The following is a 26792-nucleotide window of genomic DNA, read 5'->3' as shown; positions in this document are numbered from 1 at the left end:
AGCTGTTTGAATTCTTTCAAGGTGATGCATGGTGCAGAAAATCTGTCCAAATCCATTATGTGTTCTTTGTTTGTCCAAAATAATGAATCTCTTAACTCGACCTGCCATTCTATGTATATTGCATGATCCAAGTGACAGCAATCCATAATCCCACAGGATACCAGTGCCATTGGGATCATGTAGTTCCCAAGGGCTATGAAGGTGTTGGCGTGATGAATCACTCTTGCACTGAATAATACATCTTTCCCATGAACTGACAATTTATATATTATTTTTCTTTTAAAATCAAAAGTTAACAAAACCCGGTCCGAGTCACCGTTTTGACCCGCCGAGTCACGAGTCAATAAAGAACGAGTCGAGTTCCGAGTCACGGGTTTTAAAACCTTGGTAGGGAGTTGAGCAAGAAACCACCCAATCAATTTTTGAATTTCCTGGACCCTATGAGAGGACAAATGAAACGGGATCACCAGAGTCTTAACCTTACTGATGATGAGGCTGGATGAAAATTCAAAATCCCACGTGATTCCCCACGATCATAATAGAATCACCACGATCAAGAAGAAGGAATAAGGTGTCATCCGCATAGGAATAATGCCATTTTTTTAAATTTATAACCCGAAGAAACCACCTGGGCATCCTTTTTAAGGGAAAGTGGCTTCCCTTGGATGGGGGAGAAACGAACGCCCCTTCAGAGAAAAGCATGCATTTAGAACCAAGAGGTTTTGATGAGCGGCCAAGTTTTCAAGGGACTATATAGAAAAGAATGGCTTAAAATGCACAGCAAATTTTCAACCAAAAAAAAAATCACATCAAAACAATTAGACATATAACATGTTTCTTTCTAACAAATATAAAGTCAAGCACATCTACAGGGTCTTGATTGTCTAAATAATAGCTGCAACTACGGACTACCCTCGATGGTACCAAAGATTTCACCCAAAATCTAAGTCCGACTAATTTAAAAGAAGAAATGTAAACGACACATTGTTAATAGTTACTAGTTCCGTTTAGGTAGTCTAAAGTACAAAGAGGAGATCACGCAAGCTACAGCGAAGATTCTCATCATGCAAGCTAAAACAGAAACTATGGAGGTAAACACCACTGTCAATCCCCGTGGATGGTATAACGTTCCCATTTCTTCGTTGCATCATATATCTGCAACCATAGAAATAGTGTAGACAATTATAGAATATCAGAACCATGACAAACTATTCTCACCAGCTCCCATAGACACACAAAAATTTTGTTAAAATATGCAAGTTCATCAAATTTGTAAACTAGTTTTTTCATGATTTTTTTTGTTTGTTTCTTTTGGCCTTCTTTTTCCTGAAAGTCTCACAATTATGCATATCTTATGCTCCCTCTTGCATTCTAAATTCAATGAAAAAGCAAATTACGCAATTGTGGATATACCTCCCATCTTGAAGCAGGAAAAATATGCTTGTTCTTCTCATACCAGTGCCTCTCCACCACTTTCCCTGCATGAGACTGTTGAAAGCACTTAAAATGAGAATCTGAGAGCACAAAGAGGAAGTGCAGCAATTGTAGGATAGAGAACAAACCTCATCCTTCTCTATGGTAGCATCAGCGGTTGTTCTAACATCTTCATGAACATCAAAGTGGAAAAGCTGTAGAAGAAAGCAGGGATTAACAATATATAGTAGAAGATCATTATGTAGTAGAATGAGCATGCACTCACGCGTGAGAGAGAGAGAGAGGCATCATGATATTGAACAAGCAAATCATTCAGAAGCAGCAGATAAATTCTCAACATGATATGCATTGCATGAGCACCAGCTCCATCTGCGGAAGTGTGAAGTCATGAGTTTGAGGCACAAGAGGAACAAAGTTTATCAAAGGCAATTTTTTTGAAATGATATTAAAAGTTTAAAATCCTCCAAGGTCAATTGATCCACTCCCCTTCATGTTCTTACTTCTCATTCTCAAACCTAATGACATATCTAACAACCTTTACAGCAACTTCTCATTCTCAAACCTAATGACATATCTAACAACCTTTACAGCAACCATTTCTGGGGGACCTCTCTCTCTCTCAGAGCATAACGAGGCTCTCTAGTCTCGCCAGATTTAGAGAACATCCAAGTCTCAGGGTAGAGATATCCAACTCCATTTAAGAAGGCATAGCCTTAACAAGTAGAGCTTTAAGTTAACCTATGTACCAACCCCTTCTTTCTAAACCAAGGCACTCTCACACTGCGCTCCCAACCTCTCCCCCTCCTATATTCATCCTTCAATGAGAAAGATCCACAAGGAACTTGGATTCTAGGTAAGCACACTATTTCTTTTGCATCTGCATGCAGTTCAGCCTTGATACTTCTGCCATGGACTTTTACCTGACTACTAAACATTAGCATATACTATGATAGGAAACTTGTCTCTACAGACGCTAAGAAGCCCTAACGAAACATCCTAGTTGTCATTTTAGCATTATATATAGCTTGAATTTCAAAGGCTTGATCAGACAACTTGTAATTAATGAACTTATGATCATGTGATCAAGCACCCTCAGAACTTCAGACAGGAAAACCCTTCAGATCTTTGAACAAATAACAGACAAGTGGTACCAAGATTTTGTGTGTATGCAGGCGCGAGCAGTTTATAATGTGATGATGGAACAATCAAGCCCGCTCTCCAGAACTTTAGATAGGTAAATCTTTCAGGCCTTCAACTGAGAACCAACTAATAGTACCAAGACTTGTATGCGTGTTTGATCCTTTAATTACAAACGTAGGTGGACATGACAAACGACTTGTTTAGCAGTCAACGGGTCCATAACAGAATGTGCTTTTGCCTAGAAATCTTCCATGACCTTTCCTTGCAAGGTTACTCATCACAGTCAGCCACCATTGCTGAAGACCCGTGCCAATTCTTTTGCCACTAATTTCTGCAAACCGCAACACTTCAATAACCAATGAAATGATAATTCTTCTCAAAAAAGAAAAATCCAACAATAACCTCCATGCATCCCACCCGACCCTATGATTCAGCTCACAGGTCTAATGTTTAGCAAAGTGGTGATAAACAAGTACTGCATGACTAATCTCAGACAGCCCAGCTAAGACCTAACAGGCCTGCCCTTCTAAGTCTAGGCATGTACATATCAAATAGGGTTAGCTGTAAGATAGGTAACCCATTCCCAAGATCCTAGCATCATTACCAAAATGAATTAACCTGATATGCCTAATGATGTGACAAAAATCATTACTTGACCCCATTGCATTGATTTCAACCTAGGATTATTATTACTGATATATATGTCATATTCATTGTTGAATATATGTTTACAGAACCAAAGTTCATTCTTCCATAATAATAGCAGATTATGCATAGAAAGTTCAAAATGAACCTGCTTGCAGTACAAGCATGTGAACTAATGCAGGTCTCCAACAAATAGAACAATCTATTCAGTACCACAAACTTGTCTAACTTTGCATTCTAACAACACTGGGCCTCAATGATTCATAATCATGATAATAACAAAAATAAAATAATAACAATAACGTGAATAATAGAAATAACAATAATGACAACAATCACGACAATAATAGTAATATTTGTAACTATAGTAACCCCCTATGGGTCATTCCAGTAATAAAACATGGGATTTTCAAACATAAACAACATTTACTGTAAAACTCTGAATATCAGAAGCAGGAAGATTGTACCAAGGGAGCGCATAACTGATCAACACATGCCAGACAATATTTCTTGCGGTGAGTTCCTTCCACTTGGTGCTTATTCACTCAATGCTTATGTCCATTGGATCCCTTCACTGATTTTTATATCCATTGGATTATAAGATACTCAAAAATCAATTTTTGCAGTCAATTTCATACTTTTGATCTAATGTTTTAGGTCCATGGACTTCTCAACAGTGATTAGGTCAAGGACGTGCAGGAGAGACCATCACCCCACCCACTTCTCCCTTTGTTTACGACAGGCATATGAGGCCCCTCTTCCCTGTATCCTTTTACATTCCCTTCATTACCACTTAAACCACTCATCCACCTTGACAGTATACCTCATTAAAGTTAGCTCAGTCTCCATAACATTCTCATTGTGGATCGTTTTATTTTCTCAATGGAATAAAATTCCCTTCAACATCAATGTGAACAGTATTATTTTTCTTTCAATTGTTAAACTTTTCACAACACCTATGACAAAACATGCAGTAGAGCTGCCTGTGCAAGTAGGTAGGAGTCAGTAGTTCGGAAAAAAAAACGTAGGGAAAGTTCACTCTCCTTTTGTAAGAGATTGAACATTAGATGGGCTTCGGTTAGCCCTACCAAGTTGTTGCAACTAGAAATCCAATAGTCCAGGTTCTCCAGAGAGAGAGAGAGACTTGGATCGATTTTGTCTGCTCAACTTCCGAATCATCAACCAGATAAATGTACTCCTACCTTGAATTATTTACATCCTCCAGCTAACTATTCAGTAGCATGGCTCTTTCAAGTACTTTCAACATATGCAGGAATAAGTCGAACAAGGAATCTAATCTAGTAGTTGTTCCTTTCTGAATAAGTGGACAGCCAACACGGTTACCATGACTAATCCTATTTATGTTTGTAAATGAGTCATCTTTAACTAACCATGTTTCATGTTGCATTTTCCCTCATCTATAACCTTCTCACATGCTACCTCTAGTCAGTCGAGCAGACTTCTCAAAACAAGTAACCTTAACATTTCGCTAGTGACATCATCTTTGCCCTCTTCCAGTCAGCAAAGTGATGTAAAACCTTGCTATCAACCATGGCTTGCAGTTGCACAATCTACTGTTCTTCTTTTACAGACAATTTTTCACGATCTGAAGTTACAAACAGATGACTTTTATTGTTGAAACTTCTAAATCATAATTCCATGATCTATTCACAGCTCATTTTTTTCAGCAGAGTTAGAACTAGAGGAATATGGTGTTGCTCATCCAAACCATTTACGCATTATGGCAGAGTGATCAAATTTTTTTTCCTACAGGCTTCTCAGCCACTGGAGTTATTCAGCAACATGACCATACCATGCAAAACTCATTTCTGTTTCCTGATACCCATGTATCAGTATCTCACTGCTGAAGATTGTTCCAAACTTTTGAAACTTTTCTTGCCCTAACTAGCTACACCTACGGTACCCAGTACCCACATTTCAATATCTTAGTGGATAACTGAAAAATGAGATCATGATAGAATGTAAAATCAGCAAAACACATAAGACAAAATTGTAAATAAAAAATATGATTTGCAACGGCAACAAACAGTAAGAACAGAAGCAGATAAGGAAATAATCAAGTATGAGAACACACGTAAAAGTTTCAAACTATCCAAGGGTAAAAAGAACACTTTCAATCACGTAATGGACTGTAAGGGTATCATTTATACTAAATTTGGTATAACGTCATTATAATCTGGTTATAGATATTCCTGGATTTTTTTACGGTATCCCAGAAAAAGGTGAGATATTACCGGTCCACTCTTGCCTCTTGCTTTGTTGATGATTAGCTCATAAAAACTGTGTTGCTGAGCTTCCAGAATTCACAACAGAAAAAAACATGTAAATACCTTGACCAAATCTCAATTCATATAACTCCATATGAGGTTATGGGGACTCACATGAGGGATAATTAGATCCTCTTTTACATAAAGAAGATTCTCAACAGACGATGTCCTAATCTCCCTGAATTCAGGTGCAAGTTGCTGCTGAACAGCCCGGAGAAATTCTCCAATGGTGTCACCTTTCCGAATCTGGAAGATCAAAATATTTAGAATGCCACAAAAATCTAGCCATATTTTGAATAATACATTTCTAGAACTCTAAGGAATAAGGGGTTCCAACTAGCCTGTATCACTCTCCTATGACCAGCTCCATCCCAATAGCTGTAAGTGATTTCAAGTGATTCATCTAAAAATCCACCAGGACATAAATAAGAACAAGCACTAACATCAATTTGCTTTAGAAATCAAAACAACAATTTAGAATGAAGAATTACTTCGGATCTGTTCCTGCTCACGAAGCCATTGCTTCCGCAGCCGTTCACGCTCAGCTTGTTCCTCAGCTTCCCTCTCACTGAAGTATTATCCTCAGCGCCCCTAAGCTCATAAATTAATTCCCAAAAGAGGGAAAATTGAAAAAGGAAAGAAACTTCCCCTCTTTCCTTATCTTATACAAAAAGAACAGAACAAAAAATCAACGCCAATACCTGTCAGGCAAGAAACTTGTCTCCACTGTAGGATCTTTGCCAAGTTTTCCATGACCAAGTCTTTTATATTCTTTATCTTCTGCACTATAAAATAATAATATAAGCAGTCAAGGGAACAAATAATCATGTCAGGTTATTAATATCAATAATTTGACTGGAAAAGGTCACAACTTTCGCTTTAAAAATGACTAGGTATGCTATGTGAACACATACATTTCATGACACCAGAGAGAGAGAGAGCGAGAGTAATGTTGAGTTGGAGAACTTGTAGTTACGGTCAATGTTATTATTCATGGGAACTTGCTTGAAACTTTAACTAGCTTGATTCCGAAATCATATCAGCCTTCCATATGACTAGCTTGTTATTGGATGAAGAGGAAAGTATATATGGTAATGGACGGATGTTTTCAACTTGCCATGCATCTTCGTCAATGATACTCCTATTCCTAACATAGTTTTTCCTTGTGTGCAAAGATCTTCAGCTGTTCCCTGCACATGGAGTGTCATGATGGCCATGAGCAGCCCTTTTAGGGTGACAACAAGTGTGCTAATCATTCCACAGAGTCTTGAGAGGGTGGTAACTCCAAATGGTTCAGAGCATAGGGTCAAGCCTACAGTCGTATACTAAGTTATGATGAGTTGGAGATAGTTTTTGGTTGGATGCTCTATAATCCGCGCTCAACTCTCAAGAATTCAGGGCGCTTGCAAACATTCTAGATGACTGATATCAGAGAGGTTTTTCTTTATTTATGGAGTTTCTAAGTGGATCTTTGGATTTAGGGATCTAGATGCAGATGCAGATGCCATGCAGGATGTGGCTCCTAATTGGTCAGAATTTTAGATAATCCACATTCATTAGTAGATTTTGTTAAAATGTAAAACTGTACATATATGTATATATAATAATATTATATTATTATATATATATAAATACATTTTTAATTTCTTTCTTTTCTGTATTTTTTTTCCTTTATTTTTATTTTTTTGTCTTTATGTCATCTAGTTCAGTTTGAACTAGAATGACTGTTGCTAGTCAAGTCCTGTCCAGACTTGACTAGCAATAGAGCTGTTGGACTGACACAGTCCAACAGCTCTTAATAGAGCTGTTGGACTGACACATTCCAACAGCTCTAAATAGAGCTGTTGGACTGTGCCCAACAGCTCTATTGAGTCCTCTTTCAGCTGTGTATATAAAGGGGTGCAGCCCCTCTTGTATTTTACCCCAATGCTTCTTAAGCAATTGGTTTTTCATATCAATAAAGAATACATTTTTATTTTTATTTTGTTTCCAGTTATACCCTTTTTAAGGGTTATGCTTTAGTGTCATTCTTGACACTTGCTCTTGTTAATCAAAGCACGTGTTTCGAAGATCCCCATTTCATTTCAGATTTGATGTAGTCTTGAATCTTTTAGGTAGAATTAAGCTTAAGAAAGCACTTGGATTACAAGGGTTATGTCTTTAGAAGATTGGTTGTGGTAATGACGTAATGTTCTCTTTTTTTGGTTGATAAGCAAGTTGGGGGATAACCCCGTGGGATCTGAATCCAGAATCCCTTGATTGTGATATCGCGACCTAACTACCCAGCTATCTCATTTGACCCCACGCTTGCAAATTTCGTAGTAGGCAAGCTCTTCTTAGCAATAACCTAAGTTGTTGTAAGTCACTAACAACAATTTAATAAAACACTAACATAAAAAAAACACTAATGACAACCTGAGTTGTTAGCCTTCATGGACTGTCATTAGGACAGCTTAACTTGTTTTGCTCACAACTTTTGATCACAGTCAGGTTCAGGTTATTTTTCTTGTGTTGGAAGACTAAGGGCACATTTCTTTAAATCCCGTAAGAATCACTCACTCATCCAAATGAGAGAATGATTCTCATGAACTCCATTTCCTCACGCTACAACAAACGTGAGAGAATGGAGTGTGACTCTCATTTGCAATGGCAGATGACAGTCATTTTCTCATTTGCATGAGAAAAAGAATCACAAGGGGCCCCTTGTGATTCCGAATCTCGTGATTTGGAATCATTTATGGTGGGGCAAATCAAACGTCCCCTAGACCTCCTAGTTTAATTCTTCTTTTAAGTTTATTTTGGTAGCCAAAATCACAAAAATTCATATCTGCCTTATTTTGGACTTGTTTTTCAAGTCCATGGATAAGCAACAAACTTCAACTCTTCAAGTTCCAACGCCTCCAAAAAAATGAAGTTGCAAAGGGAAAACATATCATCTACTGGAAGCAGCTTGCATTCTTCTTTGAATATAGCTACAAAAGCTATGTCACCTGGGAACGGGTACGGGTGCGGGTACAGAGGGTCCGACATGGCAATTCCAAAAAATGTGGGTTCGGGGACACACATTTTTTGGAATTATATACTAAAAATATATATTATATATCTAAAATATATATTATATATTGAAAATATATAATATAATATAATATAACAAAATATAGGTGAACGTCAAATGCCATGTCCAGGTACCACTACCCGTGTTGACACAGCACCCTAAGTGTCGTGTCCCGATTACATAGTACAAAAGCTTTTTGTCTGACATCAAGCTTATTACCGCCTATGTAATTAAGCGGATGTCATCTAAAGTTCTTAAAGGTAAGCCTCCTATCCAAGTTCTAGCTCCACCTAAAGTCTATTGATGCATTGGTTATGTGTATGATCTCAAATCTAACATAGGCAAGCGTATTAAAACGCTACAAAGTTGTATCTAATAGGAAAGTATTAAAGAGGACATAAGTATAGTGACTTTGTTTGAGGAAGAATTATGTTCCAATAAATGCTAATTTCTTTGAGGATGTCATAAGTTGTCCGAGTAAGTGGAAGCTACGATGCAAATCTATGAGCGCTGGCATATCAAATGCCCCTGAGCTTCCAGAAGATGACATCTAAGATTACCAGAGGCATGTGTGGGGTTGTCACGATGCACCTGCCAACGAAAGGATACTTGTTGGAAAACTAGTTTCTGACCACCTTTGATAAGCAACAAACCACTGACATCAGGCGAGGAAGGCTCATATTCATGAGGGGAAAAACAACCTTTCACTATAAAGAGGCTATGGGAGATATCTCTAATGAAACGAGAATTATCCTCGGTCACAATTGCTGGTATACCTGCCTCATTGCCTTGGTTGCAAAACCAACTCCCTGAGGTGCTTATCTAAGACTCCGAAAATCCATGAAAAAGAGGATCCTCTATGAATCTCCACCTTGTTGGTAATACTCATTTATAACTTGTCACAATTGCATGGCAATCGTTGAATTCTGAGGTGTGGGCCTCATATGCAGAGCCTCAAGGTGATGCATGCGCCTTGGTCTGCGGTGCATGTCTCAAAGCCCCTTATGCCTCCAGCTAATGCATTAAGGCCTAAAGCAAGTGCTTCACTTTAATGCATATGTGTCAAGCCTTGAAGTGCACACTTTTAACAGCATTGACCTGAAGTATTTACAACATAAATTGCACAAATTTAAAATCAAAACACAGGCATACTTGATGCATATAGTCATATGTCAAAATAAGTAAGATAAAGTTGCAAGAGTCGGCTCAGCTGGAAACGCCCTAACCAGACAAGGATTAAATTCATCAGTTTTTCACAATATTTCTTTATGCATTAGCAAAATGGCTTTTCTCACAATCCACTAGCCAAAGGTCCATAATTTCCAAGCATGTTGAGCACATCATGATTCTTGCATGGCCATGTAAATATTAATTAGGTGTAAGTAATCAAGTATCATTTTAAGTTTAAAACAAGAGGAAACTTACGAGCTTCTTCATCCTCTTCTTCACTTCCATTGTCAATTTCATCAGCAAATGAGAGGCGTGAGTTTCCCCTTACCCTCCTTTTTTTCCTCTTTTGCATTTGAAGCTCCTCTTCCCTTGAAATTTTCATGAACATGCAAAGAGTTAAAACCCTCAAAGAAAAGGTTTCAACATATTTGCAATTCTAATAGTGAAACTTAGTAACCAAAATTGTTCCTGAGTGACACAGGCAAGACCTAGTAGCACTTACATGAAGTGCAATTAAAAGTCTATTTTTTCATATAATTGTTACAAAGCATAACCCTAGCTCAGTAACTTTTTTATAAAACATTTCAGATTTATCACATTTATATTTATTTATTTTTTAAATGATTATATTCATATCCATGCCTGCAGAGGCCAATACCTAGGTGTTGCCTAGTGTCTTTGACTATTGAGGCACATACAAGCATATTGAAATAAGGTTGTTCTTACTCTTGTTGCAGCTTCTGAAGTTTTTCCTTCTCTTCTTCCTCAATTTTGTTTTGAATGTTAACCCTCTGGAAAAAATGAACATAACCATCAACAACACATCAAAGTGCAGTAATTTAAGGCAAGGCTTCAATATTAAACAATAATATATTCTGGCAAATATTTTCAAACTACCTTCTCAACATACTGCTCCCTTGTAACAAGACCAACAGTTTCCTTTTTGAAAGCAGTCTCGAGTATCTGGAAATCACAAAGAATATGTATTTCAGTCACGTTAACATAACAGCATGGCTAACCGCCCGTTCTAAATGTCTATACTACAAAATCTGCAAGCAACAAGAGAACGAATGCAAGAATTACTGGTAGGCTGATGGGAAGAAGATGAAGCTTTGGCAGTTATCTTGGGTACTATCAAACTGGTGAAGCAAGGGTTATATCTGTCCCGGTAACTAAACTCGTTGTTTGGTTGAATTTTCGATTTTTCCATTACTAAATGTGAACCCCTGTTCAGAGTTTGGAAACCATAAAAATGCACACACGTTATGCCTCTAGTGGCTGTCTCGTGGTTTACAAACTTCAATATAATCTCAGGAAAGCCTTTAAAGCAACACTAAACCCAATAGAGATCATAACCAAGGTATTTAAAGATGCGAGGAATAATGACGCGCTAAAGCAAGGTTAACCAAATAGAGATCATAAGCAAGGCTTCATATCCAACCTAGTTAACCGCCCAAACCAAGATATGCAGATCATGAATTTCCAATTCGACGGACTGCAATTTGTTTCACAAAAACGCTCCAGCTTTTTCTTGACGAAAGGCCCAAGTTTTTCGTTCTAAAGTATGCTTTAAAATGGGAATGAGTAAAAAAAAACTACGACATCATGTGGAAGGTAGTTTAAACCACGCAAAAGTGCACCAACGTATTTAAGAAATACATATAGAGGATAGAGGAAAGAGAAAAAGGGCATATAGATAGTAAAACAGATCCAAAAACCACAAATCCACCCAAGATAAGAGGTAAAAAGGGCGAAACTTCCTCCATCAAAAGTGAAAGCAAACTGAAAACCCTAGGTTTAGCAAAAAGGGTGAAATTTCCCCAAAACAAATGCAAAATAGCCATCTAAAAAATCTCTAGCTCAAATTCAGCCTCGACAAAGAAACGTGAAATTTCCGCCATCGAAAACCAAAGCTGTCAACACCCTTTAATTCACGCAAGATTACGAGCAAAGGCTGCAAAAGCACGAAACTTCCCTATCAAATCCCTACTACAAATTCACCCGAGATAATAAGTAGTAGTAAGAAAATTTCCCTACATCAAGACGTCCAGAAACAACTCTTCGTTCGAAAAAACAAAAATAAAACTCTAATTGTATCAATTCACATCCAAACAAACAGAGAGGCGGAGAGGACGACGGTGCGACGGTCGCACTCACCTCCGACGTTCCAGAGCCGAACTGGAGGAGGCCGGTCTGGCCGCCGGCGGATTTGTTCTTGAGCTCCTGGATCTTCCGCCTCTCGGCCTCCCTCTGCTTCTCCAGCCTCCTTATCCTCACCGCGTCCTGCGCCGTCCCCACGTACCCGTCGCCCATCCCCGCCATCTCTCTCTCTCTCTCTCTCTCTCTCTCTCTCTCTCTCTCTCTCTCTCTCACGAAGCGAGCAGCTCTTGCGGGGTAGACGGGCCTCTCTCCCTTAGATATAGGAGTGCGGCGGTTCGCTCGTATTCATATTTCTCGGTCACAAAAAAAAAACATTACACATAAAAGGAGACATTCAAAATATCGCCTTTCTTAATATATCGCAATGTTATCGAAAATCCACCTGATATTATTGCAGATTTATTTTCACTACTTAGAGAGTTCTATTTATGTGTTATGTTTTCTAGTTGTAGATTTCAGCAACAAATATTGTCAATGTTTTGTGATCATTTCAAAAGCAGCCGTAATCCCGAAAACAAAGGTTTTGATGTTTTCAAGGTATCCGATTTTAAGAATATGATATCTTATTGCATCATTAAGACACTATTAACACTTTCAACACTTTGTTTTACAATTGTTATTTGTATTTTTAATGTGATGTTTTCAAAGATTTTCTTAAGAAAACAATGTATTTGTATTGTAACTGAGACAGTTTGAGCCTGGCTCTTCTAGCCACAAGTACAAACCAAGATTGAACATTTCTTCTTTTTTTTTTTGAGAAAAAAAGATTAACATTAAGGGTACCAGATTTAGAAAGTGAATCTCATTTGAACAGTTACCAAAAGCAACTAAGAGAGTTTTATTTTGTTATGTTTTCTAGTTGTAGATTTCTGCAACAAATATTGTCAATGTTTTGAAAATATCACAATAAAAATTTTATCATTTCAAAAGCTGCCGTAATCCGAAAAAAAAAAATTATGTTTCCAAGGTATTGCCGATTTTAAGACTATGATATGCATCATTAAGACACTTTCAACACTTTTTTGTTTTACAATTGTTATTTGTATTTTTAATGTGATATTTATCTTGATATTTTCAAAGAATTTCTTACGAAAACAATGCATTTTTATTGTAAATGAGACGGTTTGAGCTTGGCTCGTCTAACCACAAGTACAAACCAAGCTTGAACATTTCTTTTTTTGAGAGGAAGATGAACATTAGGGGTCTGTTTGATTGCATCTTATGTGATTCCAAATCACATGAGATTTAGAAAGTGAATCTCATTTTAAAAGTACCCAAAAGCAATCAAACATAAGGTGAATCTTATGTGTGAGATTCACTTTTTTTGCGAGGTCTTGTAAGATTTGAAATCTCGCGAGAATTTGAAAGTGAATTTCTTTTGTAGAGTATTTTCACTTTTCAAAACACAACCAAACTTACCCAAGATTCATTGATAGGCAGGGTGATGAGAATTTACCCCTTAGTAATAAACAAATATAACAGAAAGAAAGACAGATGGATTTGACAGTAAAATCGAACAAACAGACAACATAACAGATCTAGGCTGACAGATCCATGATGAATCTTTATTTGGCCATTTCAAGGCTGCAAGAGCTCGATTATCTCTTTGTGTAGCAGCATGCAAGAGCCGAATATGCGATGAAGAGCCTTCAAACAGCCTAGAACAGTTCAAGTTCGGCTCATTTACCAGCAGTCAAAACTGCATAGAATAACCAACTTTTTAACAAACTGATTTTGGAAAAGCCCCATATTGATCCCCTAATCATCGTGTTTTAATGTCGGTTAGGTCTACATCGGCCCATTCATCCCACTTGTCAATTGTAACATTACTGTTTTCAGAGTGATATTGCCTAAGCTTAAATTCCCCATTTTAACACATGGGCAGTATAAATCATAAACCAATACCCAGCTCTTTAAAGCCACTCTCACATTCTTAGGAGCAAACATGAAAATATCGGTTGGAAATATTGCAAACCCCAGTAACCCTTGTCATGCCCCCACATGCACTTGAATTTTAAAGGACCCCAAGAGTGAGTTTGGACATTGGATCTGTGAAAATGAATAGAAATGGAACCCAATTCCACCAAATTTCTCCTTTTCCCAAGTTGTCGATGGAAGAATTTTTAGGAATTAGAACCTAATACCACTCAAATCCAATTTCACAACCTAAGAGCATATTTGGATGCCTCAAATCAGGTGGAATTGAAATCCAAGTTCATAAAAAAAACTTCTCTTTTTATGTAAAAATTGATAAAAATGGATTAATACTTGCAATGAAATTGGATTCCAATTACATCAGATTCTGAACATTCAACCACGCCCCCAAAGGCCTTTTGGATCGAAGGCACCACATGCATCAGAAAACAAATCAGATGAGATAGAAAGCCCTTATTTTGGAAATCATGTGATAGAGCTCCAGCAAACATCTGGATTTCTGAACAAGTATGGTATTTCTCCCCCATCTCCCATCCTCCCTCTCATAATGTGACCATTTTTCCCTCCCAAATATCCCCGCCACCCTTTTGAGCCCCTTCCATCCCTGAACCTCACCCAAAACCGCAGGTAGCATCAAACACCAGACATCTTTTCCAAATTCAAATCTTCAAAACCACTCGGTTCGACCAATTTGTTTGAATTAAGTCATTTGGGTTCTTGTGTGGAATGCAAATTACAAACAACATAGCCCATCCTTGTTGTGTATTAACTAATATTTACTTCCTAGAGAGAGAGAGAGAGAGGGAGATTTCAACCATTTACCCCACTGCAGTGTCAAATATTTATAAGCAAAGAATTGTTTTTTCAAAGAGCAAAGCCATAAAGAAACTTTGGCTAGCTCCATGTTCCACCCAAGGATTATACCAAGTCGAAAGAATTTAAATCACTGCTCCTGATGGGTTGTTGAAGTCGAAACCTCGGTGCTGCAAACCGGACAGACCTGTACAAAAGCCCCAAACAAAACACTTGAGCCTCTGCATTTCAACTAATTTGGCAAATTAAGGCTTCAATAAGCCCAAAAGTAGCCAGTCCAATAGTGGAGTTGAGCACTGCAAAGAGCAATCTAAGGGTGTGTTTGAATTTGTGGAATTGGAATCCCATTCTACCAAAATTCTTTTATCCATAGCAAGGAAAAAATAGGCCTTTAATGAAATTCGGATTCCAGTCCCACAAATTCAAATGCACCTTAAGGGAAAGGGCCAAACGCTTCACAGTTGGCCAATAGATGCCATCACAAAAAGACAGAAAACCAAGCATGAAAACTCTACAACCTAGACAGCCATGAGGGCCTAATGAGAGATGCTCTTGGGCCCAACAGCATGGGAATCCATCCTAATGCAGTATATAAAGTTCATTACAATGCAACTTAAATGAAACAACAAACAAAATTCCAAAGAAAAATCCAAAGGGAGTGTTTGCATACGTCAAAGAAAAAAAACATTTGAAAAAGATCAGGAGGGAAAAAAGGCATGGGAGTGCAAAAGGGACAAGAGGGAGACCTAACTCTGCAAACAGGTCTTATAATCATCACTGAACTGCATACCTTGTTTATTTGAAGCCAATTATTTATACACTCAGAATGGTATATATGATTGCATGAAAGACTGATGACTTGATCGCCTTCCTCATAATCCAAACGGCATATCACACATCTGTTAGCCACAACAGAAATTCGGTCATCACAACAATCATTTGATCTATAAAAATTCCCTGAATGCAAGTAGGGCTTACTGTTCAGAGGTGCCATTTTGTGAGTCGGTTGCTTTATAATTAGAGGAAGGCAATGAAGCAATCATATCTGCAGACAGTCCTCTGCTTTCAGTTCCAACCACTTCACCCAGCGCAAGCAATTCCTTTTTATCATAAAATAAGATCTCCATAAATGCCATGAAAATGCATCAATTCTGAGCTACAAGAGTGAATAATTTGCATACCTCGTATGATAGTTCATCTGGGTCAACCTCCTGCCACGTATCCTGCAGAAAAGAATATGCACACGATAAATTTTTTGTATGTCAATTTCAAGATGGAATAGCTCTCTGGCAGGAAACCATCCAAAATGCCCTAGTCAGGCAGAGTATGCTCCTCTCTTGATCTCAATCACACATGAGCTTATCAACCATTTAAACATATTCTAGGACACAAAATAAGGCCTATTGCAGCCCTCGATTGTTATTTTAAATGCATTTTGTTTTAGTTTTACCAGATTCAGTTCAGGCTGTCCATCTTTTCGCCTTGATGGCTTTAGGTGGCTCAGCATTATCTTGAAACAGAAGATGAGCGACCCGTGGATATTCTCTTACTGTAGCATCCAAAAGTGCCTAGTGGAGAGGAGCAATGAAGATCTTGAAACAGAAAATCGTTAAAGAAAATAACTTCAAATAAGACATGGCTGGCATATGCACAGGGAGCAGAAAGCACAAGGGAAACTGGTAGTAACGTCCGTCCCTTGAAAGTACAAGGGAAACTGGTAGGAATGTATGTCCCTCTGTTGCAACCATTGTGAGTGGGATTGCCGTTCTCCAGAAAATACCACAAAAAGAACAGGAAAAAGAGAACACTGAATAAGTTAAATGCTACCTAGTGGCGAGGAATGAAGAAGATCTTGAAACAGAAGGTTGTTAAAGAAAATAATTTCAAATAAGGTATGCCTGGCATATGCGCAGGGAGCAGAAAGCACAAGGGGAACTGGTAGGAACATCTGAGACTCTGCTGAAACCATCGTGAGTGGGATTATCATTGTCCAAAAAATACCACAAAAAAGAACAGGAAAAAGAGAACACTGAATAAGTTAAATGCCTCTTATGCAACTAACACAGTTTCACTTGGTACATATACTTCTTACCCAGCATCTTCGTTGGCCAGTGAGAAAAGGTGCTTTTTTTCAAAGGAATGAGAAGGAGTATTATTTTGATATTATTAATCAATAACAGCATTTGCACACCAAGGCATACTGACTCGGTTTAGCATGAGGGTGTATCAGTATAGCTACTGAGGAGCAGAGTCAATATTGTGACAAGGGGAAGAAAAGTTCTCACTAAAGGAAAATTATTGCATATATTGAGGAACCAAGTCAATATTTGTGATACTGAGTTGAGATTACATGTGAGCTGGACTGGCCAGACCAGAGCAATTACCTTGGTAACTTCTAATGCTGAAACCCAATTTACCTGTTGTTGGAACCCACCAACAGAGACACGAGAGAATCACAACTAAACACCCAAAAGGGATCTTTTTTTTTTCTTTTCATTCTTGAGCCGAAATAAGCACACAGCATCTTAACCACTACTGACAATGGTCTACAGTTGTTTTAAAACTTTTGGTAATGCAAGGACTGTCAAAGACAAACACCTATGACCCTTGAGAAAGTCGTATCTTCAGCATTATCAGATATATAATTGCAACAGGTAGGGTTTATTAACTCAGCAGCTTAAGTCATGTTTCACTAGAGTCAAATGTGCCACGTAAGTGACTATCATTGAATGACCAAAGAAAGAGCAGATGAGATATTTGAAATTGGAAAAAATATGTCAGTGACAAAGGCAAACAAAATGCTGATCTGCGATCAGAATCTTTTTGGACAGGTGAAGCAGTCTCATTAAAAACAATGTCAAAATAGATTATAATACCATGGAGGTCTACAATAACATTATCTTGAGTAATCAAGTTGGCAATTTTAGTATGCATTTGATTGGAATACCAAGGGAGGAAGAAGACTGTGCTACAAGGTATTAGACATTTATGCTTTGTGACCATAGATTGGACCAACAGCAATCAAAGTCCTACTTTGGTTCACAAAACAAGTCATATAATATCTGATGGTCAAATAATTCAGTATTTTCATAATTCCTAAAGAATTTTCTAGTGTAAATGTTCAAATACAAGGCTATGTCACCTGGGTTCGGGTGCAGAGGGTACAACACGGCAATTTCAAAAACTGAGGATACAGGGACACGGCTATATATATATATATATATATATATATATATATATATATATATATATATATATATATATATATATATATATATATATATATATATATATATATATATATATATGGATCCAATGCAAGATCAATATATATGTAGGTCCAATGCAGTTTTTAGTAAAAGAAGGACAGATTTTAATAAGAGAGAGAGTTGTGAGATGTCATTTTGAATAAAGGAGTGAGGTAAGTAAAAAATGAATAAGGGGGGGGGGGGGGTGCTCTCTCTCTCTCTCTCTCTCTCTCTCTCTCTCTCTCTCTCTCTCTCTCTCTCTCTCTCTCTCTGGGGGTACGAATGAGGAAAACAAGGAGGTGAAGATGGAGGTAGGTACCTCTCTCCAGCTGCCGAGGGTGGGAAGGGGGAGGTCCGTGAGAGAGAAGGGGAAGAAGAGAGTAGAGGGAGAGAAAAGGGGAAGACGAGAGCCAGAGAGCGAGACTGAGGGAGAGGAGGGGAATCGAGAGATAGAGGGAGAGAGAAGGGGTAGAGGGTTTTGTGAGAGGGGGGGGGGGGGGGGGGGGGGGATTATGTATCGGGTGGGGTCAAACCAGGGATTTCGGCTCTGTGCTAGACCCGAACCACGGCGTAGTGCGGGACCCGACCCGCGGCATACCCACACTACGCCTGGTACCCGCACCCGTGTCGACACGGATACAGAGACCTTTTAGCCGTGTCGCAGTTACATAGATACAAGAAGAGATGGGCTTCAAGAAGGAGATACATGATCAAGTTCCAAAGCATAAAGATGACCTAGCTAAGAGCTTAGAAAGATCTCAGAATTAACAACAATAAGAACACTTTTTTTTTGGAGATAACTGGAAAAAACACCTCCCTCACGAGTTCATTGTTGTAAAAACCTTAGGTCCCCTTGACCACCAAAGAGTACACCTTTGTTCTCGCAGCAAGGGATGTGCACCTGTGGGTATTGAACTCATGACATCCCTTCATCTTGGTGTCATTCACAAGTCACCCTTACTAGATAACCATGCAAGGGACAACAATATTTTGACTAGAGTGAACAACCAGCAAGAAAGCAGGGGAGTGTGTCTTCTTCAATACTCAATGGATCATAGGGTTCCTTAAGGGCAAGATTTTGAAATAGCTTATATTCCATAATACTGTTACACTTTGATCGAAGATTAAGCAAGATCAGCACACCAGTTGCCCTTTTCAGAGAGGAGAGCAAGTTGGAACTAGTGTGCATCTTGGAATGGGCAACATAAGCATATGCAGACCATATTATGCTACATAATCAGTACCATGTAGACCACGCAATGTGGTAATTAATACATGAAGCCTAAGGAGGCCCTTAGGGACATGCCTTTGAGATGCTTCAACATACTTATGAGTTATGAACCAAAAAAAAGGGAAATAACTTAGGGACATGATTGATATTGCAAGATGCAGAAAATAGTAGTAATACTGGGTAAAAATTTGCTGAAAGTGCAGAATTGATAAGACAAGCTCCGCACTTACACGGAAGCAGAGTAGCAAGCTTTGACAGGTTGATTTAAGGATTGTAGGCAATGCCAATGTAAGAAGGTGAATAGTTAAGGAGGCTAACTTCAGATAGATTCCCTGTTTGGATGCATTCATGTTTACTGTCTATAAACAATAAACATAAACAGTATTGATAAATAAAAATAACAAATAAAAAAATGTTTGGAAGATAGGTTGGCTAAGATATCTTTTAAACATGAGTGAGTTTGAAAAAAAACAAAGGAGATATGTAGCAACGACAGATGGGTAAAAAAGAGGGAGAATGTGTGGGACCAGCCCTCTCTTTTGCTGCGATGTAAAGATTCAAGAAAGCTTTAATCACGAACCACAAAGTCCACCAATCTTCAACTTGAGTAGATGACAAAGGTGTTCTCTAAGAAACACACACACAACCCACAAAGGGAACCACAAAAGTGTTCTAAAAGAACACACTCACAAATCCCACAAAGGGGATACACAATAAGGCACAATATAAAAAATGTATTTTATTCAATGGAATGAGTGTCCAAAGACATAAAAAATACAAAGGGTGAACACCCCTATATATACACAAAAGGAAAGGAGAGAGTTATAGAAAAGAGAGAGAGATCATAAAAGAGTGGGAGCAGTCAAATCAGTTTGACTCTCCCAATATTACATATATATTTATATATGATAAATATATATATATATAACATATTATGTATATACAAGTATATGTATGTATACATGTACATGTACATATATATAATACCATATACACAGGTATATTATATATTTATATATGTACAATTTAACAGCTGCAAAGGGCTTTTTAGGTTTATGAAAAACAGAGGAATGGGAGAGAAGGAAGAAGAAATTGAATTAGGTCCTGGATGACCTGATGTTGTTTGGAATTAGCAATGGGTTGGAGAAGGAAAGGAGAGGATGAGGAGATGGTCAAATCAGGTCATAGTTGACCTAGTGCCGGCCATGGGATTGAATCTGGGTGGGAAAAGGAGAAGAGAGAAGAAAGAGACCAAAATAGGTCTCGGACAGCGTAATGCTGGTTGGGTTTAAGGAGTAGATGGGAGGAGGAGGAGATACTAATGGAGAGTCAAATCATCAATGATAGTGGGTTTAATGGCCACTGGGAAAAGAAGAACGTGAGAAGAGCAGGAGGGAGGAGCATGGCATGAAAAATAAAAACATAAAATATAAATATACAAAAGACTCTGTATTTTGTTTCATTTCTTTCAAAAACATAAAAAAGAAAAGAACACCCAGATGCTTGTAAAATGAAGTAAAAAAACATAAATAAATGCATAGGCAAAAAAAATACATCTAAACACTGCCAAAAGATAACAATTATGCAAGAAAATCTTCAATCTGGGATTACATGTAATTTTTCTATTTCATTCTCTTAAAGAAAATATAAGAAAAAAAGAAATAAAAAATCATCATAGAAATCCAGCCAATATAAAAGAGATAAAGAACTTTGTATCTCCTTTTAGTTTCGATGTAATTCCCAAAGGAACCATCAATCATGGACAGAACTATTATGGTGTTTAGTAAATAAAAAACACACGCTATAGGTTTTAACAAAAATTTCCAGCTACTTAAACAAGTCCAGGTAAACAGAAGCAACATGAAGTACGATTAAAACTGCTGAGAAGATAACGAGTATCAGAATCTATGAAGAATGATCAAAGAAATTGATGGGCAGAAATTAGTAAGAAACAGTAAGTCAAGACAAAAAAGTGGCACATAGAGGGAAAAGGAAAGAAATGTAAATGAAAGAAAATAAGTGTTTTCCCAATTTGTAACCATGAGGTGAAAGTTGGACAACCAATTTGCTTCAAGCTCAATGAGATGAGTGACCCAAAACCCCAAAGTTCTCCAAGGACTCACTATTGAATTATCCACACTAAGTTAAATTGCAGAAAACATTGACACTGTGAATGGACAATTTCAAACATCTAACACGTAGAGAATGATAAACAACATATCTGATAAGAAACACAATATTCAGCTCATGAGAAAAAATATACACAAAACTCAAGGAGAGGCACAAAAAAGGCACACCCTCAAACTAGATAGATGTAATAGTTTCAACATGAGTACTCCTTTAACAACAAAGCTGTTCTTAACTGGACTATCAGAAAGTAAAAACATATAAGACAAATAAGGATATTATTGAAAGTGTTGTACCATTTCTTTGTATAGTCTTAATTCATGTTTATACATTTATATGAATGTATCCTTTGAACCCATCAAACTGAAATCAGAAATAGGATCCTTCAGTTTAGAGGGGCTTCTCATGTGGATGATTTTCAATTGATACAGAACACGAGAATGTTGATCTCATCATTCTCTTATCTTCTATCCTCCAACTTGGGAACTACTGTTTCAACTTGGTTCTCTACATTTATATTTACTAAGTCAAACCATAGAAAATTTGGTATATTAGGTGACATCAACAAGCAAAATCTGCATCGTAGCCTCTAAGCTGCTGCTAGTAAAATACAGCCAACTGAACTGTAAAGATCTGCTGCGTTGTAAAGATTTTTCTAAAATCAACAATAAAAAGGAACTCCTCAAGAAGCTTATTGTCTGAAGCAAGAAGTTTGCATCAGATTCCAGTTCTAGACTTTCCACAGACAAATTACCCCATAAGGGATTACTTGTAAATGAACAACCAGAACAATTGAATAAAAAATGGGTTACAGAAAAGCAAAAAGAAGACAACGGAGGCCAGAATGCAAGATCCTAAGAACAGACCAGAAAGAAATGAATGGAATTCTACATGAAGGTTATAAAATAAAAATAACTAAGCTGGATATGACTAGAGCACAACTATAATATTATTCCTTTATTCTTAATCACATATTTTTCCTCTAAACAGACAAACACATGAAGAATGAGAGGTTAAGACTTTCTAAAGGATACCTGAGAATTGCTGCCATTTTCATCACCGTCATCCGACTCCCCTGCAAAGGCAACAAAATTAAATATTTATCATATTTTACTTGACACCCACATAAAGAATATTCATTTCCATAAGAAACAGAAAACTTTAAAAATCGAACCGAGGGGGCGATCACTCACACTCGTTGATACCCACGAAAGCCATCATCTGAACGGCCAATTCTCGCTCCTCGGCTTCTTGGAGCGCTCTTGCATACGCCTCATCACTTTCAAATGCAGCTGGATCAATCTCCTCGTGTGCGTGCACATCAAACAGATCATCATTACCATCATCATTTTCTTCTACTTCGTCTTCTTCTTCGTCTGCTTCATCACCAACACTCCCATTCTCACCGTTCACAATCTCACGGCCTTCTTCTTCTTCTTCTCCTTCGTGGATTTCCACATCATCATTCTCGTGCAGATGATCCACTTCATCCTCGTAATCATAGCTTTCGCTCAATGAACTCGCGTATTCGCCATGCTCTCCGACCATCCTCAACATCATATACGCCCGTTCCTACTACCACATAGCAGGATACCAAAAAAGGGAAAAAAACGAAAGAGATCGCAACAAAACCCTAGAATCAAAATTCAATCTTTTCGAACAATTCACAAAAAAGTCCCCCCAGAAAGAATTAATAGAAACAAGAAGAAACCCAAAAAATAAAAACATAGAAAACTAGAGTTTCTTGCAATCAAAACAATTCAATCTTTTCGCGCATTTCACAAAAAAGAGTCCAAAAAAGCCGAACCAATTAATCACAGAAAAACAGAAAGAAACCAACAGAAATCAAGAAAAAAAAACTACAGCTTTTCTTGCAATCGAAACCTGTTCCTGCAGTGTCCGAGCGAGGGCGAGGTCGGAGTCGACCTGGCTGAGGCTGGTGAAGGGCCTCCTGGCGGGCTGCTGCGGCGGCGCTGCCGTCACCGGCACCGCCGAATCCGATCCATCTGCAGCGTCGACAACGCCGTTCTGCGAGTCTGCAGCGGGGTTTTCCCTTTTCTCCTTACCGGCCGCATTGTTCTCCTTCGAATTCTCCATCCACCGCGAAAACCCCCTAGAATCCCCAACGCCAAAAAATTCCCACGAAAATCATAAAATTTTCTCACCAAAAAAAGGAAAAAGACAACGAAAGAAGGAAAAAAAGAAAAAAGAACGAAATAACTCACGGTGTAGGAAGAAGAGAAAAGAATGGGAGATGAGAACGGACGTCGGATGCGAGCGGCTATATCAGGATCGACGCTCAAGAATGAACGGGTTGGTGGGCGAAGGAAAGAAGCAGAGATGTTAAGTTAGGGCAGAGAGAGAGAGAGAGAGAGAGGAATGAACACAGAGAGGAGAGGAGAAAAGGAACGCCTTGGCCTTTATGCCTTCCTATTCACGATACTAATGAGGGATTAGAAACAGGATTTAAGCTTTAATTACAGTTCCTTTGAACAGGAAACCTGTATACGCAGCGCTGCTTTGTGGAAGAAGGGGAGAACGATGTTTCTCTTTCTTGATTAAGAAGTAAGATGAGAGAGATAATTTGGTGTTTAATACGGGCAATTAAGGATTTCAAATTTTGGTGGACTAGACTTGGGCTTTTCAATTCGGGTCATCTTCCTTTTAGTAATTTTTAGATCCATTAAGATGCTCGCTTGTCTGGATCCAACTGGGTTTAGTGCAGTGTGGTTGGCTAAATCGGGTTATGGTCATCTGGCTTGGATTGATGTGAGCACAGAATATAGCAAGACAATCTAGTTCTGTGCCTGGATCCAGATGGGATGGTGCCACTTTTTTACATCATTCATCAAAATTGTCAGAGGAAAAGCTTATTGGATCTGGCACCGTGATCCATGTAGGACATTTCCAACCTGGATATGAAAGCCGTGTACGTGGCTCTTCTAATTATTGGGAATTCTGAAGGACTTCATTCTTTTAGGTTTTACTTGATTGGACTATCCAAGTTGCGCTTTCTCGTTGTCATCAGTGTCACAAGTATTTGGTATTGGGATTTTCTCAGCGAGGGAAAATCCAACAGGGTGTTTGAATGGCGGAAGAAATAATCCCAGGAGTTTCTTCTTTCGCTTTTGGCATGGGCCTTGGATTCTTTCCTTGATAAATAGGCGTTGACTATTTATTTGTGCATTCAAACGCCCTAATCGAGTTTTCTAAGAAAATCTCAAGGAAGTGTAGACAAGTATAAAAAATATACGAATAAGATGAACAAAATAAATAAAAAAAACTACAAAAACCAGGTTAATATCATCGTATTATTTTCAAGCTATCACAAGTTGAATGAGCAATCACAGTTGAGAATCGAAAGCTATGATTGTTAATCACACATCCTAGTGACCAACCGATGCTGGAGCGGAGCGCTAGAATTTTGGATCCACAGAGTTCATCCAGATCCAATTTAGATTTTGAATCTGTTTTACTTAAACATCTTCTAATAGATATAAGATCTAAATACTTAATTTATATTTCAACTTAATAGTTCATTAAAATTAGCAAGCTTTTAATTGACGTTTATCAAAATTAATATGTTTTATTTACTTAGATTAAATTATTTCCCTATAAATATAGGGAAGGTCTATGGGTAGATGACAGTAGAGTTGGATTCAAGATTTGTTAATTTCTCGTCAACAACAAAGATTTGTTAATTTTTAGTTTATTTAATTTATTTCCTTCTTTCGTTAATTTCTTGCATTTTTTCACTAATTTCAGTAATTTCTTGAATTTCTAATTATTTTCCCAGATTTAGTAATGTTTTCTTAAATAACTCGTAGTGGGATTAGAAATTTCTCGCAAATCGAGCCCTCCTATTTACATCTCCAACTTTCATAGGATTCAAAAGGCAAAGTGTTTTTCAAGTGAGAATCACAATTACAACTTACACTAAAACTTGAGAAAGTGTTGTCATTGTGATTTGCAATTATAGAAAAACTGAGTAAATTCAAGAATGGTAGGGTGTTACAAAAGTGTCCTTTTGGTACAAATGGGCATATATGAGCTGGATCAAAGTATACACTAGTTTAAATCTGAATGTTGCACGTAAGTGTAAGGGCATGTTTGGAAGAGAGAGAAAACTCTCATAGGAAAATAAAGTTTTGCCTATGAGAGTTTTTGATATGAGAAGTTTTTCAAAAAAAAACTTTTAGCTTGTTTGTTTAGCATGAGAAAAACAGAGTGAGAAAATGTAAAAAAAATTGAGAGAAAGAAGAGGAGGAGGGTGGTGGTGGTAATGGTGAGATGGTGGGTGGTGGTGATGAGACGTGGTGAGATGGGTGGTGGAGGGTGTAAAAATATTTTTTTTCTTGGTAAGGAATATTCCTCCACCTCCCCCACGAAGGATTGTTTGCTATAAAAAAAAAAGTGTACTTAAAAAAAAAAAAAACTCGGCTAAAAAGTTTTCCTCGATTGGAAGTATTGTGATTGTGATTATAAAAAGCTGAATAAATCTAATAACCATAATGTGTTGCAAATAGTATAGTACCCATCACCCCTAATCGGTTATTTTTAATAAATGTAAAAAATACTAAAAGTATATATTTTTAATATTTTGTTAATATTTTTTTAATGGTTCTAATATGTGTCACGTTCTGATTGACATTGGTTGCAAACACCAAAGGGGGCTCCGCTTGTCTGGTAGGAGCAGCTAGTGCACGTCACCTTGTGTTGGGACGTTGCAGGTTCAAAACCCATATAATTGGTGGGGGTCTGCCTAATTTCAGCTTGTCTGCAAACGTGTCCTACTGGTAAAAAAGGGTATATAAGAGCTGGATCAAAGTGGATCCCATTCTAAATCCGAACATCGGACAGAAGTCCAAAATGGATCCAAATTCTACCTAGGTCTAATGTACCCACATCGGATTTCGACCGAGCTTAGATGGTGGAGCTGATCCCAATGCTACCATCTTTGCGGGGCGCACATAATGATACAACCAGATCTTCCCGACTTAAATGCAGATCCAACAGAAAAATACCAATCTGAATTCAAATTTAAAGACCAAAAGGTCTATTCATGTAAGTCCAAATATGATCTGAATATAAAATTTGCATCATATTTTAGCATCCAAATCCGAGAACAACATAGAGATTCAAATAAGAGGTTCGAGCCAATCCTATCCATTTGCACCAGTAATTGCCACAGTAATTCAAAATTTTATGGTTTTGAAAATTCTCTAAACAATTCCTATTGTTGTTAAAGACAAGGAGATTATCTTTCACTTGGCACTCAGGCTAACCGTTTGGTGAGTAATAGGGCCGGCACTTATCTTTTTCAAATTTTATGAGAGCAATTTACAGAACGCCACCCATCTTATCATCTATTTATAGAAAACAGGATCACATTTTCAGCAATTACATTTAATCACCCCGCATTATAAATTAGAGTACCTACTCCAACATTTTAAAAATCATGGTTGTAGGTTGTATCTTCTCAACATAGTTTATTTCGATAGGAATCGTGTTTTTTTGACATAAAAATAAGATATTTAAATAATTAA

The 26792-nt window shown here is 37.7% G+C and overlaps 2 protein-coding genes across 4 annotated transcripts; both read right to left on the bottom strand.

Annotated features, from left to right (window-relative positions):
* Window positions 1-818: 818 nt before the first annotated feature.
* LOC149817874 (protein XAP5 CIRCADIAN TIMEKEEPER) lies at window positions 819-12079 on the bottom strand. Of its 3 annotated transcripts, none has more exons than XM_089984217.1 (12): window positions 11890-12079; window positions 10630-10695; window positions 10459-10523; window positions 9988-10100; window positions 6209-6287; window positions 5999-6075; window positions 5849-5910; window positions 5622-5753; window positions 5475-5528; window positions 1563-1628; window positions 1414-1488; window positions 819-1155 (listed from the first exon to the last, which is right to left on the bottom strand). In XM_089984217.1, the coding sequence occupies exons 1-12, from the start codon at window positions 12052-12054 to the stop codon at window positions 1105-1107; spliced, it is 1005 nt and encodes a 334-aa protein (XP_089840343.1). In that variant the 5' UTR covers window positions 12055-12079; the 3' UTR covers window positions 819-1104. The 3 variants fall into 3 exon arrangements, 2 of the variants coding, with proteins under 2 accessions (XP_089840343.1, XP_089840344.1); XR_016427027.1 differs by lacking the exon at window positions 819-1155 and adding an exon at window positions 1700-1803 and having other exon boundaries at window positions 1415-1488; XM_089984218.1 differs by lacking the exon at window positions 5475-5528.
* Window positions 12080-14485: 2406 nt separating this feature from the next.
* Window positions 14486-23643, bottom strand: LOC149817873 (E3 ubiquitin ligase BIG BROTHER-related-like). The gene is made up of 8 exons (XM_089984216.1): window positions 23472-23643; window positions 23131-23359; window positions 22440-22818; window positions 22281-22321; window positions 15822-15863; window positions 15619-15740; window positions 15431-15539; window positions 14486-14827 (listed from the first exon to the last, which is right to left on the bottom strand). The coding sequence occupies exons 2-8, from the start codon at window positions 23341-23343 to the stop codon at window positions 14771-14773; spliced, it is 963 nt and encodes a 320-aa protein (XP_089840342.1). The 5' UTR covers window positions 23344-23359; window positions 23472-23643; the 3' UTR covers window positions 14486-14770.
* Window positions 23644-26792: the final 3149 nt, after the last annotated feature.

This window comes from Nuphar pumila, chromosome 13 (genome assembly GCF_984573655.1).
Source record: "Nuphar pumila chromosome 13, dmNupPumi1.hap1.1, whole genome shotgun sequence".
Classification (NCBI taxonomy): Eukaryota; Viridiplantae; Streptophyta; class Magnoliopsida; order Nymphaeales; family Nymphaeaceae; genus Nuphar; species Nuphar pumila.
This window is presented reverse-complemented; position numbering and strand designations above follow the sequence as displayed.